Below are 14,239 nucleotides of genomic sequence, written 5' to 3' on the forward strand. Positions count from 1 at the left end.
TATTGCTCCTGTAAGTCACTCTGGATAAGAGTGTCTGCTAAATGACTAAAATGTAATGATACATCCAACTCTTTTCCCCTTCCCAGGCCCACAACCAATGAAAAGCTCTGTGTGTAAAGGTGACCCTGACTCGAAACTGAGAGAGATCTATAATCCCGGTGTCCAATCAGGGGACAGGAGGAAACGTCCGCTGCGGTCTGACTCTGAGGGTGCTCCCGCGGAAACGCGGCGTCGCCTGGAAGAGTTCCGCCAGAGAGAGCGGAGTGTGTCAGCCTCCTCAGACCTGGGCAGTGAGAGCGGGGGAGAGGAGAGAGAGTGGGAGCATGGGGGAGACAGCGCGAGTGTCAAACGAGAGGAGGGGCCTTCGAAACGAGGCGAGGAGACACCCATGAGGGGCGGCGGGGCGCACAACGGCCGTGCGGTAATCCAGCACCTGAAGAGTGTAGTGTCCTCGCCTCTCTCTGGCCGCCCCAACATCAAGACTGAACATGAGGCACTGATTGCAGGGGGTCGCTGGACACACACACACACCTCCTCACACATACAACCCCTACCCTCACACACACACACACCCTGCGGTAGCCTGAACGGCGACAGTCCCCTCACCCCTATCCCGGACTCCTCCTCCAGCAGTGAAGCCCCACCCAATGGTATTTTCACCCCGCCCTCCCCCTCCATGTCCCCTCCGATGTCCGGCTCCTCCCCTCTACCGTGTGAGGAGCGGGGAATGTTGTCTGGAGGCAGGGGGGGCGGGCCGGACTTTGAGCTGTTGCATAGACTGGCAGCGGGGGGTGCTGCAGGACGGGTGTTGTTTCACCCCCTGGCCCTCGGCCCCCAGGGGCCACAGAGCCTGTACGCCCCCAGTACCATCCGCTATGCGCCCCCAGAGCTGCCCCACTCCCACCTCGGTGCTGAGGGGCTGCGCTCCGACCACCACAAGGGCCCCCCAGCCTTCTTCCCCCACCTCCAGAGGCTGGCCGGCCTGCCCTCCTTCAGTGGGTTCTCCGCCTCGGACAATCCCTTCAACCCCTTCTGTGTGAACGGACTGAGGGGGGCCGCGGGGTCCGAGGAGGACTGAAAGAGAGTAGGGGCTAGAGAGAGAGACATGGGGGGCAGGACATTGGGACATATGGGGCTGGGAAACTGAACAAAGGACCATTTGCACAGCTTCCGTGGGGGAGTCAGATGGTGTCCGACGCAGGTGACAGGATGGGTGACACTCTAAGTGGACTTTGACACTTGACTTTACTAGCTGTCCAAGCTTTGTCCCCCTCTCTGCTCTACCACATCCTCTCTCCGCTGCTGTTAAATGACTGTGCAGTGTTCCATGTCTAAAGCCATATTGTACATAGAGACAGGGCCATTACATACCTTCACTACTCCTTCCTCAGTATTATAACAACTGCTCCTGAGCCTGTCAGACTGACTTAAGTGTGAATGAAAAAAAGAGAAAAAGAAAATGGATGACATTTTTGTTCCCCCCCCTGAATAATCTCTTAAAGAGAGAGTGAGAGAGTCTCAGATACATTCCATTCCACTCCGAGGCTGTTCTGTCATGATGTCGTCTGGGAAAGAAAGGCATGGGAGGCGGGAACGCACAACACCTCTACTGTCTGGTCACTTTGTAATGTTTTCAGTCTTGTAAAAACTGAAAAATGATCCTACAGAATGAAGTGTTGTGAAAGTTAGAGATGCTGGGCTGTGCTGGGTTTGAGATGAAAGCCATAGTCCTGTTATATTGTCATGTTGTTGCCATAGGGTGAAGTGGGAGAGGTGTAAGAACTATTGTCTTACTAGAGAACATACTTTGGGAAATGCCACAGTTGAATTCAGAAGCCCTCTACAAATGTATTCAAAATAAAGGATTTGGGGGGGGGGGTATTTATTTTGAATAATTCACATTTGTCTGAGCACTTCCTGAAATGTGTTATGAACACATAGCACTTTTGAATTTCCTTGTGTGCATTAAGGGTTAAATTACAGAGTGGTCATGATGAATACCACAAACGGACCACATGAATGAACGACCACAGGAGTTTAAAAACGCGGTCATTAAACGTGTGGTCATTCAAATATGACCATGGGGATTTAGTACAGTTGTGGTCAATAAAATAAGAACTGCAGCTTTTTTTTCTCAGTGGTTGTCCTGAAACATCCATATAAAGGTCATTATAGGCGGGGTGGAAAACATATATCAAATCATATCAAAGATATTCATTTTTATACACATCTCCAGAAATCCCATCCCCAAACATTATGAGGCCATGAGAGAAAGACCATCATCCCAAACGGAATATTCTAGAGATTAAAATGTCCCCATATCTTAAATCGCTGTCCTGGTTATAAATGAAGAATTACTGATGGACAGGGGTCGGATGTCAGCTGTATAGGACCATGTGTGTCATACGAGGGGATGTCTGTCCGTCTGTATGTCTGTTCGCCTGTGCGTCGGTTGTAATTCCACTGGTTCGGCAACAACAACAACACACTTACCTGCCACATCAGTGACTCTAACCCCGTTCTGTTCAAATAAAATCTGAATACACCACCCCCTTCTGATCTTCAAATGAAAACAAACCCATGTATAAATACTATGATACTGATGACGATAATAAAATATTACATTTGAGGAGTACAAGAAAGTTTTCTTATTTCCCTCTAGTGTCTGACTGGCTGTCGGTAAGAGTTGTCCGGGCGACTGCCTGTCTCGAAAAACATGCCTTCAGAATGTACCTCGAGAAGTCTTCTCGGTGTCTCAAGTCATCTCCACGTTACGTCTCGAGACATTGGAAGATGAAGGTGATGGCTGAGTATGTCTATACTTGCCCCGCACAAGGGTGCATAACAATGTTTGTGAAAAAGTACCGGATGTTAAAAACCATCATCCATATTGGTCCCTGTAGACCCGGTTTGAGTGACCCGGGCCTGATGTGGTGCAGAGAAAACATACCCGTTAGACAGTATACTGTATATCCAGGTTTATGAGCCAAAGCTCTCTATGTAATGGATCTGAAGATTTAGACAAAGTAAGTGTGTGTGTGTGTGTGTGTGTGTGTGTGTGTGTGTGTGTGTGTGTGTGTGTGTGTGTGTGTGTGTGTGTGTGTGTGTGTGTGTGTGTGTGTGTGTGTGTGTGTGTGTGTGTGTGTGTGTGTGTGTGTGTGTGTGTGTGTGTGTGTGTGTGTGTGTGTGTGTGTGTGTGTGTGTGTGTGTGTGTGCGCGCGTGTGTGTGTGACTGAGGCAGTGTTTGTATGCCTGTGTGCGTGTGTCAGGCTGGGTGTCTGTCTGCCTGAGGCCGTGTGTATGCATACAGTGGGTTGTGCGAATGGCCGGTGTATCTGTGTGTGCGAATGCGAGCATGTGTGTGTGTTACCGAGGGGCCGTACGTGTGTATGTTTCAGAGCGGGTGTTGTGTTGTTCCAGGCAGCCCTAGGGAGGGGCTCTGACATTGAAGACGGGTTAAATCCTGTTTTACATTCAAGTGGCAGGCCCCAGTTCATTAGAGGGAGGATCATTCCTTCTCAAGACCAAAGGAAGCGCATACTAAACAAGAGCAGTTGTTGGGGAGAAAATGTGAGTGTACGTGTGTGTGCGCGCACGTCTGCTGAGTGTGTGTGTGTGTGTGTGCGCACGTCTGCTGTGTGTGTGTGTGTGTGTGTGCGCGCACGCGTAAAAAGAGTTAAGAAATGACCTCAGGTTCCTCCTTTATCTCTTGCTTTCTCAGGAGTGAGTTCTTCAGCTGATAGCCTTTTCCATGGTGGGTGTGAAGGTGTGCCTCTACATCTCAGATAGGGACTGTGGGTTCGTGGGGGACATGGGCGTCTCTCCTCAACCCTACGCCCTGGCTGTCTGTCTGTCAGTGACTTTGAAGGCTTATCTCAGCCCCTGAACGGAGCTGCAGTCTCTAGGGAAATAGTACCTTGGCAACATGGGCTTGACACTGAAACGGAAAACACGAGAGGAAATATTTGAGTGAGAACTGAAGGTAGACCCCCCCCTTCCTTTACACCCCCTCTCCTCCCTCCCTCCCTCCCCCCCCATCCATCCTATCCCCAACTACACCACCCTCAACGTGCCCCACCCCTCTCTTCTCCACCTCTTATCTTTCCTCAATCTTACCACTCATTTTACACTATCAACCCTCCTCCTTCAGCCTCTCCATCCCCACCCACGCCACCTGTTCCACTCATTATTTCCCTGCCACAGCCCCATCCCTCCTCTATTCTGTCCAGGTCGTGAGGGGAGGGTAATACGCTCATCTATAACCTGCCATGGTGCCGTGAGGTGGGTTGAGTCAGTCCACGGTCTGGGTGTTTGTCAGTGTGGGTGTGTGCTGCTTGGCGCCATGCCCTTTAGACGCGCCAGGCCCCAGGAGCCGCCTGCATGCCAAACAGAGCTGCCTGCGCAGTCAGACGCAGCCGAGGAGAAGGGAGGTGGGGGGTGGGGGGGGGGGCACAATGCAGCACCCAGACACACCCTGCATGAGAAACTAACTGCGCCAAAATGCCTGGGGTGGAGAGAAAGAGAAGGACAGAGAGGGATGGCAAGAAGCACCTGGATGGGCTTCCGACCTCTGGACAGAGAGGTGAGTCTCAGCAGCTCGTGCCTCGACCCGAACCTTCTCATCTCTCCAGTGAATCGATGGATGAGAGATAACCCGCATCTGGGCCTGTAACCTACTCAGTGATCCCTATAAATCGCCCTCCCGCGGTGTTATCCAGACAGCACGGGAGGTGCTGCTCTGTGTGTCGTGTACCCAGAGAGGAGGGTGGATGAATACATGGCATCAATGCTTGGTTGAGTGACAGGAACGACACAAGACGAATTAAGGGAATGTCAGCCATTTTGATTCCATATTCTTATTCCATTTCTACGGTGTCAAATCTGATCGATAACCCTACCTGTGTGTATGCAACATTCTGATCTCTTTAAATAGGTGCTACACATAGGGTACTTTTACATTTTTTGCATTGTAATTTCAGAAATTATGCAAGTTGAGCCTTTTTACTTCCGGTTTTGTTCCAACAGTTGTAAAAACTATATTTGTTATTGGAAATATATTTCACTGCGATTTAGATGAGACAATGACTCACGCTTATTTGCTCACATGAACTGAAATTGAGCAAACAGTGTAGCATTTTAACCATGACATAGCGATTTCCACAATATAACACAGCCACAAAGTCAGAACAGCAATGGTGGGTAAGTATTAAGTGAAACACTATCATTCCACTATTAGCGCCAAATATATTATGGACATTTTCTGAAATTACAATGCAATTTTCATTTTGTTTTATCCTGTGTAGCACCTTTAAGTATTGACCACAAACATACAGTATGTAGTCTTTTCGCGTAGGGGTCAAACACACAGCAATAACACCAGTTTGATTTTGTAACTGTGTTTATGTACACATTCATACACACATAAAGGCTAATGATGTACAATACGTTGTACTGAAGGCCATGCAGAAATCAAAACACACAATCACACTGCAACTCCATACAGATGATCTCTAACCCGGAGACCAACTCGCCTCGGTTCCACCATCCAGGTCTCGCAAGCTCATGTTCTGTAGCTCAGCGGCCAGGTCAGGATGGCGGCTACAGGCTAACAATACCTAAATGTACTCTTATCATCTCACACAAAACATGCAGGTTATACAAAATGGTATAGTTTCTTAAGGTTGGTATTTTGACTAAGTTGTAGCTCCCAACTATCAGCCCTCGATTGACTAAAGGTATGAAATATCGTTACTTTGCAGTTCAACGACTCTATGGAAATTGAATATTGAATTCAAGATTGCATTGAACATGTTTAATAAAGCAATTTACAACTCATGACAAAAACAAAACTGGCAAAGTGCTATTTGCTATACGAATCACAAAGCCCTTTGGAAAAATGTAAGCCGAAGCCTAAATAGTTTTTTATCTGTAAGAACAGAACTAATAAAAATAAAAACCCAGACTTACACGCACACAGAGACATCGAATTCCAGAAAGATAGACCATTGTTAATGACCTATTTGTACCCTATATCGTTCAATTCGCATAGGCCTAGTTCATCCACTCAACGCGTCGACATAGGCTACATCTCCTCATTCTACGTCACCAGCGAGGATTACTACAAAGAATCCAAGTAGTCCTTTGTATGGATATAGAATCAACTGATATAAAAAAATGTAAAAATAGCATCAATCAAAACCATATTTAGGTGAACACAGCATGAGCTGGCTCAGAGTAGGGCTTAGGAATTGTACAGGGCTCGTTGATTCATAAAGTTAACATGAGGAGTAAATAAACTCAAATGAGGCACTCTCACAGTGTGTGTGTGTGTGTGTAAAATAAAACTAACATCTGAAAAAAATCTAACATCTGATATTATCTATTTTTTTTCATCTTTATTTAACAAGGCAAGTCAGTTAAGAACAAATCCTTATTTTCAATGACGGCCTAGAAACAGTGGGTTAAACTGCCTTGTCCAGGACAGCTCGGGGATTCGAACTTGCAACCTTTCGGTTACAAGTTCAACGCTCTAACCACTAGGCTACCTGCAGCCCCATCTGATACCTATCACAGCAATTTAAGACAATCACCCAACCACACAAACTACTCTCACAGAGGACATAACCAAATCATGCCTTTCACTGATCCCCTTTGTACCCACGTGTCTTTGAGTGTCATACACTCTCTCGGTCTCACTCACACACAAAGAAACAAAACGCACACTTCGTCACCTTTGCCACTCAAGCGCTCTACTTGTCTTGGCCTTTGCCGTTGCCGTGGTGCCTGTCGCCATGGGAGTGGTTGCAACGGTCGCGACAGTCTGGGCACTCCCCTCCGTCATCGTCATCCTCGTGAATAATCTCCACCTCCAGGCGTCCGATGTAGAGCGATACCGCACACAGCCAGAAGAGGGCGATGCTGCTCACCACAGCAACATTCAGCAGCACGGCAGGCAGGGAGAGAAGCATGATCCTCCTCAGGGAAAACAGGCTGCCCACGTAGGACGCCCCGCCGAACGATACACACACACCACCCAGGATGAAGAAGGCTGGGGGAGAGAGAGAGAGAGAGAGAGGCGGAAAGATTGATTACCGATAGCAGTATATTTATAATGGGTGTGTTTCAGCAACGTTAAGGACTTTCCTGATAATTATGCTTCGCTGCGACAGAATAGAGCCTTGCCCCTGGCCCTTCCTAGCCTCCTTACCATAGCCTGCTTCTCGTCCTACGTCACTCTGGACGAAAGCGATGACCCCGATACCGGTGGCCAGGAGTCCGTTACGGAACCAAGACAGGAAACCTAGAACAGAAAAACACGAAGATTACAGCCCAGTCTGAAAACAACCCCCTCATCCCTTCCTCTAAACCTATCAGTGTTTGCAGTCAGGAGCTTCTCCCATGTTGCGGAGGTTCCTGGATTCAGACGTGTAAACATAGCCTAGAGACGCATGCAGAACTTCTTACACTACAACAACTAATCTAACTGGGCCAACAGGAATTCTAATAAAAAATGCATAGCATAGTAATTAAATAAATAGCCTGTCTTTAAACCTCTTCCTAATCTACAGTGCCTTCGGAAAGTATTCAGACCCCTTGACTTTTTCCACATTGTTACGTTACGGCCTTATTCTAAAATGTACAAAAATATGTTTTTCCTCCCATCAATCTACACACTATACCCCATAATGACAAAGTGAAAACAGGTTAAGAAATGTTTGCACATTTATTACAAATAAAAAAACTGAAATACCTTATTTACAAAAGTATTCAGACCCTTTGCTATGAGACTCGAAATTGAGCTCAGGTGCATCCTGTTTCTATTGATCATCCTTGAGATGTTTCTACAACTTGATTGGAGTCCACCTGTGGTAAATTCAATTGATTGGACTTGATTTGGAAAGGCACACACCTGTCTATATAAGGTCCCACAGTTGACAGTGCATGTAAGAGCAAAAACCAAGCCATGAGGTCGAAGGAATTGTCCATAGAGCTCCGAGACAGGATTGTGTCGAGGCACAGATCGGGGGAAGGGTACCAAACATTTCTGCAGCATTGAAGGTCCCCAAGAACACAGTGGCCTCCATTCTTAAATGGAAGAAGTTTGGAACCACCAAGACTCTTCCTAGAGCTGGTCGCCCGGACAAACTGACCAATCGGGAGAGAATTGCCTTGGTCAGGGAGGTGACGAAGAACCCGTTGGTCACTCTGTGGAGATGGGAGAACCTTCCAGAAGGACAACCATCTCTGCAGCTCTCCATCAATCATGCCTTTATGGTAGAGTTGCCAGACGGAAGCCACTCCTCTGTAAAAGGTACATGACAGCCTGCATGCAGTTTGCTAAAAGGCACCTAAAGGACTCTCAGACCATGAGAAACAAGATTCTCTGGTCTGATGAAACCAATGCTGAACTCTTTGTCCTGAATGCCAAATGTCACGCCTGGAGGAAACCTGGCACCATCCCTACGGTGAAGCCTGGTGGTGGCAGCATCATGCTGTGAGGATGTTTTTCAGCGGCAGGGACTGGGAGACTAGTCAGGATTGAGGGAAAGCTGAACGGAGCAAAGTACAGAGAGATCCTTGATGAAAACCTGCTCCAGAGCGCTCAGGACCTTAGACTGGGGCGAAGGTTCACCTTTCAACAGGACAACAACCGTAAGCACACAGCCAATGCAACGTAGAAGTGGCTTCGTGACAAGTCTCTGAACGTCCTTGAGTGGCACAGCCAGAGCCCAGACTTGAACTCGATTGAACATCTCTGGAGAGACCTGAAAATAGCTGTGAAGAGACATTCCTCATCCAACCTGTCAGAGCTTGAAGAATGGGAGAAGCTTGTAGTGTCATACTCAAGGCTGTAATCGCTGCCAAAGGTACTTCAACAAAGTAGTGCGTAAATGGTCAAAATACTTATATAAATGTAATCAGTTTATTTTAATTTTATAAATTTGCAAAAAAATCTAAACCTGTTTTTGCTATGTCATTATGGGGTATTGTGTGTAGATTTGGGGGGGGTAATTTCATCCATTTTAGAATAAGGCTGTAACGTAACAAAATGGGGAAAAAGTCAATGGGTCTGAATACATTCCGAATGCTCTGTAAATGTGCAGTTACCGGTTTCGTGGGACTTTCTCAGCATCTGCAGAGCAAACAATAAGACAAATCCCAGTGATTTAGAAAGGTGCGTGATGTCAGCACACACAGATCATTTCCATAATGCAGGAAGGAGTCTATTCATTGTAATTTACCAAAGCATCCGCCTTATCGAGTTCTGTCAGCTGATGATACTCGGGAACGCGAGCCTTGCCCCATTGCTCCTTCTCAACCACCCATTTCCGCGAAGACCCGTGGACTCTCCTCGCCGGCAGTCCTCCGAGGTACTGCGGACGGACGTGTTTCACAACCCGGGCGAACTGAGATGCAATCCGCGGCAGCTGTCTGCAAGTAAACCAACTCAAGGCAGCCATAGCTCGCTAAAAACACGACCTTAGCATGCCCTGTGAACTTTCACACTGCAAACGTCACACGGAAAGAGGTGGTGCACTATATTGGGAAATGTAGTATTTGTAGCGCCGTCCTGCGTTTGGTATGTAAAATAAACCGTGTCATATTCTTCCCTTATTACATGTGTATTTTATTTTGTAAACGTTTAACGTAGTCTGTTTCTCCTTTACCACTGGTAAAGGAGTCTCTCGGTACATCTGGTTAATCTCTTTATACGTTTCATGCACCTTGTGTTTGTTTAGCTTATTCAGCCACCAGATGGCGCCGATAGACCTCAAAATGGAGTCCATTATCACATAAGGCCAATGAAACAGTTTTAGTGTTTCAAATTGTAAGGGAACATGTAAAAGGTATGAAGCCACCTTTGAACCTGGTGACGCTTTCAACTTTTTCTACATGGTCCTGTGTAGAATGTGTGCCTGGCTTTAATTGCTGTGCTGGGCTTTATTGCTTTGAGCCTATGCAAGGCCATGTACACTGCTTTCAGGAAGTATTCACATCCCTTAACATTTTTCATGTTTTGTTGTGTTACGGTTTGGATTTGTTGTCACTGGCCTACACACAGTACCCCATAATGTCAGTGTAATTGTTTTTTTAAACATTTTAACAAAATAATTAAAAATGAAATGCTGAAATGTCTTGCGTCAATAAGTATTCCGTCCCTTTTATTGCAAGCCTAAAGTTCAGGGGTAATAATTTACTTAAGTCACATAAATTGCATGGACTAGCTCTGTGACTTTACATGTGACATTTTAGTAATTTAGCAGATGCTCTTATCCACAGTTAGTGGCCATAATCGTGTTTAACATGATTTTTGAATTACTATCTCATCTACTGTCTATACCGCTCACATTCAGTTGTCTGTAAGGTCCCTAAATCGAGCAGTGAATTTCAACCACAAAGAACAGGGAGGTTTTCCAATGCCTCGCCAAGGGCAACTATTGGTAGTAAATGTAAAAGTTGACCAACTGAAGGGGAAGATTCCCGGTGTTTGTGATGCTTGTCATTTGGTGCCAAGCAGACAGGGTGGCGTGAGTGGTGAAACAGAAGCCATTGTCTGTTCTTTTGAGTTTAGAGGTTGAATCTGTGCCTGGAAAAGTGAACTGCGAAGATGGCGCCGAAGAACATGGCTGACGTTTTACATTCTCTCAAACAATTGCGCAATTTATATTTTTTGTGTAATTTTAAAAAACCTTTTTTTTTTTTTACTTATTATGTACATAATGTTGCTGCTACCATCTCTTATGACTGAAAATAACTTCTGGACATCAGAAAAGTGACATTTTTTCCTTTTAATGAATCCGACAAGAAGGGTATCCTGCTTTCACTGGAACAGGCCCAGATCCACGCCTTTGCATGAAGATAAGATGTCGGAAAAGAGGATCCTTCTGAGAATCCGGAGGCCAGCGAGTAAACTCCCAATGCCTTCCATTCTCCTTGCTAACGTGCAATCGTTAGAAAATAAAATTGATGACCTACTATTAAGATTATCCTACCAACGGGACATTAACTGTAACATCTTAAGTTTCACCAAGACGTGGCTGAACGAAGAAACGGACAATATAGAACTGGCGGGATCTTCTATGCACCGGCAGAACAGAGACACTACCTCAGGTAAGACGAGGGGTGGGGGTGTGTGTTTTTTGTCAATAACAGCTGGTGCGCGATGTTTAATATTAAAGAAGTATCGAGGTATTGCTCGCCTGAGGTAGAGTACCTTATGATAAGCTGTCGACCACACTCTAACAAGAGTTCTCATCTATATTATTCATACCTGTCTATTTACCACCACAAAGCTAAGCTGGCACTAAGACCGCTCTCAACCAACTCTATAAGGCCGTAAAGAAGAAAATGCTCACCCAGAAGCGGTGCTTCTAGTGGCCGGGGACTTTAATGCAGGCAAACTTAAATCCGTTTTACCAAATTTTTACCAGAATGTCACATGTGCAACCAGGGGGAAAAGAATCCTAGACCACCTTTACTCCACACACAGAGAAGCATACAAAGCTCTCCCCAGCCCTCCATTTGGCAAATCTGACCACAAATCTATCCTGATTCCTGCTAACAAACAAAAACTGAAGCAGGAAGTACCAGTCACTCGCTCGACACGGAAGTGGTCAGATGACGCGGATGCTACACTACAGGACTGTTTTGCTAACACAGACTGGAGTATGTTCCGGGATTCATCCAATGGCATTGAGGAATACACCACCTCAGTCATCGGCTTCATCAATAAGTGCAACAATGATGTCATCCCCACAGTGACTGTACGTACACATCCCAACCAGAAGCCATGGATTTCAGGCAACATACGCATTGAGCTAAAGGCTAGAGCTACCGCTTTCAAGGAGTGGGAGACTAACCCGGACGCTTATAAGAAATCCTGCTATGCCCTCAAACGAACCATCAAACAAGCAGAGCATCAATACAGGATTAAGATTGAATCCTACTACACCGGCTCTGATGCTCATCAAATGTGGCAGGGCTTGAAAACTATTACGGACTACAAAGAGAAACCCAGATGTGAGCTGCCCATTGATGCCAGCCTACCAGATGAGCAACATTTATTTTTATGCACGCTTCAAGGCAAGCAACACTGAAGCATGCACGAGAGCATGCACATCGGTAGCCGATGTGAACAAAACTTTTAAACGGTTACCAACTGTCAAGTGTCTTCACTGACATTTTCAACCTCCCCATGACCGAGTCTGTAATACTTACATGTTTCAAGCAGACCACCATAGTCCCTGTGCCCAAGGAAGCGAAGGTAACCTGCCTAAATGATTACTGCCCCATGGCACTCACGTCAGAAGCCATGAAGTGCTTTGAAAGGCTGGTCATGGCTTACATCAACAGCATCCTCCTGGACACCCTATAGACCCACTCCAATTCGCATACTGCCCAAACAGATCCACAGATGACGCAATCTCAATCGCACTCCACACCGCCCTTTCACACCTGGACAAAAGGACCACCTATGTGAGAATGCTGTTCACCGACTACAGCTCAGCGTTCAACACCATAGTGCCCACGAAGCTCATCACTAAGCTAAGGACTCTGGGACCAAACACCTCCCTCTGCAACTGGATCCTGGACTTTGTGACAGGCCTCCCCAAGTGGTAAGAGTAGGCAAGAACATGTCTGCCACGCTGATCCTTAACACTGGGGCCCCTCAGGGGTGTGTTCTTAGTTCCCTCCTGTATTCTCTGTTCACCCATGACTGTGTGGCTAAACACGACTCCAACACTATCATTAAGTTTGCTGACGACACAACAGTGGTAGGCCTGATCACCAACAACGATGAGACGGCCTATAGGGAGGAGGTCAGAGAACTGGCAGTGTGGTGCCAGGACAACAACTTCTCCCTCAATGTGAGCAAGACAAAGGAGCTGATCGTGGACTACAGGAAAAGGCGGGCCGAACAGGCCTCCATTAACATTGATGGGGCTGTACTGGAGCGGGTCGAGAGTTTTAAGTTCCTTGGTGTCCACATCACCAATGAACTATCATGATGCAAACATACCAAGACAGTCATGAAGAGGGCACGACAAAACCTTTTCCCACTCCTGAGACTTAAAAGATATGGAATGGCCACCCAAATCCTCAAAAGATTCTACAGCTGCACCATCGAGAGCATCCTGACCACTTGCATCACCGCCTGGTATGGCAACTGCTCGGCATCTGACTGTAAGGCGCTACTGAGGGTAGTGCGGACGGCCCAGTACATAACTGGGGACAAGCTTCCTGCCATGCAGGACCTATATAATAGGTGATGTCAGAGGAAAGCCCAGAAAATTATCAGAGACTCCAGTCACCCAAGTTATAGACTCTGCTACCGCACGGCAAGCGGTACCGGAGCACCAAGTCTAGGACCAAAAGGCTCCTCAACAGCTTCTACCCCCAAGCCATTAGACTGCTGAACAACTCATAAAAATCGCCACCAGACAATTTACATTGACCCCCCCCCTCTTGTACACTGCGGCTACTCGCTGTTTGTTTGTTACCTATGCATAGTCACTTCGCCCCCACCTACATTTACAGATTACCTCAACTAGCCTGTATCCCTGGCACTGAATCGGTACCAGTGCCCCTGTATATAGCCTCGTTATTCTTATTGTGTTGCTTTTTATTATGACTTTTTATTTTAGCCTACTTGGTAAATATTGTCTTCTCCTAAGAACTGCACTGGCGCGTGTGGCAAATACAGTTTGATTTGATGTTAGGATATATGTTATCCTGTACAAGCTTTTGTGCCAAATGCACTAAGTTGTTACATGTGTCAAGATTATGGGCATGTGGCAGCAGTGTGTCGGAGGGAGGTTCCTAGGTGTGGCATTGGGGGGAAAGTAGTGGAATGTGTTAATTGTAGGGGTGCCCATGGGGCTGGGGATCAGAAATGTCCCGTGCGAGAGAGAGGCAGGTTGAGGTTTCCAGGGTCAGAATAGTGCAGAAGTCATATGCTAAGGCAGTGGAAGATGGGTTTAGGGGGAGGGATCCTGAGAGGAGTGGTGTAAGTAGCAGATCTGTACCAACACAGAGGGATACAAAAAAACACACAAAAAAACATGTTTTTTTCTTTATCATCTTTTACCAGATCTAATGTGTTTATTCTCCTACATTAATTTCACATTTCCACAAACTTCAAAGTGTTTCCTTTCAAATGGTATCAATAATATGCATATCCTTGCTTCAGGTCCTGAGCTACAGGCAGTTAGATTTGGATATGACATTTTAGGCTAAA

General features: G+C 46.4%; 2 protein-coding genes across 4 annotated transcripts in view; one reads left to right on the forward strand and one right to left on the reverse strand.

The window, feature by feature from the left end:
• The window catches only part of LOC112267345 (neuronal PAS domain-containing protein 1), a 43,032-nt gene extending 40,397 nt beyond the window's left edge, over positions 1-2,635 (forward strand). For all 3 annotated transcript variants that reach the window (XM_042297114.1, XM_042297116.1, XM_042297115.1), the window contains exon 12: positions 87-2,635. In XM_042297114.1, the coding sequence (XP_042153048.1) occupies positions 87-1,078 (992 nt within the window). In that variant the 3' untranslated portion in view covers positions 1,079-2,635. The remainder of the gene's footprint in view (positions 1-86) is intronic.
• Positions 2,636-5,380: 2,745 nt separating this feature from the next.
• LOC112266680 (transmembrane protein 160) lies at positions 5,381-9,521 on the reverse strand. The gene is made up of 4 exons (XM_024444363.2): positions 9,243-9,521; positions 9,109-9,133; positions 7,208-7,300; positions 5,381-7,048 (listed from the first exon to the last, which is right to left on the reverse strand). Exons 1-4 carry the CDS (start codon positions 9,459-9,461, stop codon positions 6,750-6,752), a joined length of 636 nt encoding a protein of 211 aa, XP_024300131.1. The 5' UTR covers positions 9,462-9,521; the 3' UTR covers positions 5,381-6,749.
• Between the last annotated feature and the right edge of the window lie 4,718 nt (positions 9,522-14,239).

This window comes from Oncorhynchus tshawytscha, linkage group LG14 (genome assembly GCF_018296145.1).
Source record: "Oncorhynchus tshawytscha isolate Ot180627B linkage group LG14, Otsh_v2.0, whole genome shotgun sequence".
In the NCBI taxonomy this organism is placed as follows: Eukaryota; Metazoa; Chordata; class Actinopteri; order Salmoniformes; family Salmonidae; genus Oncorhynchus; species Oncorhynchus tshawytscha.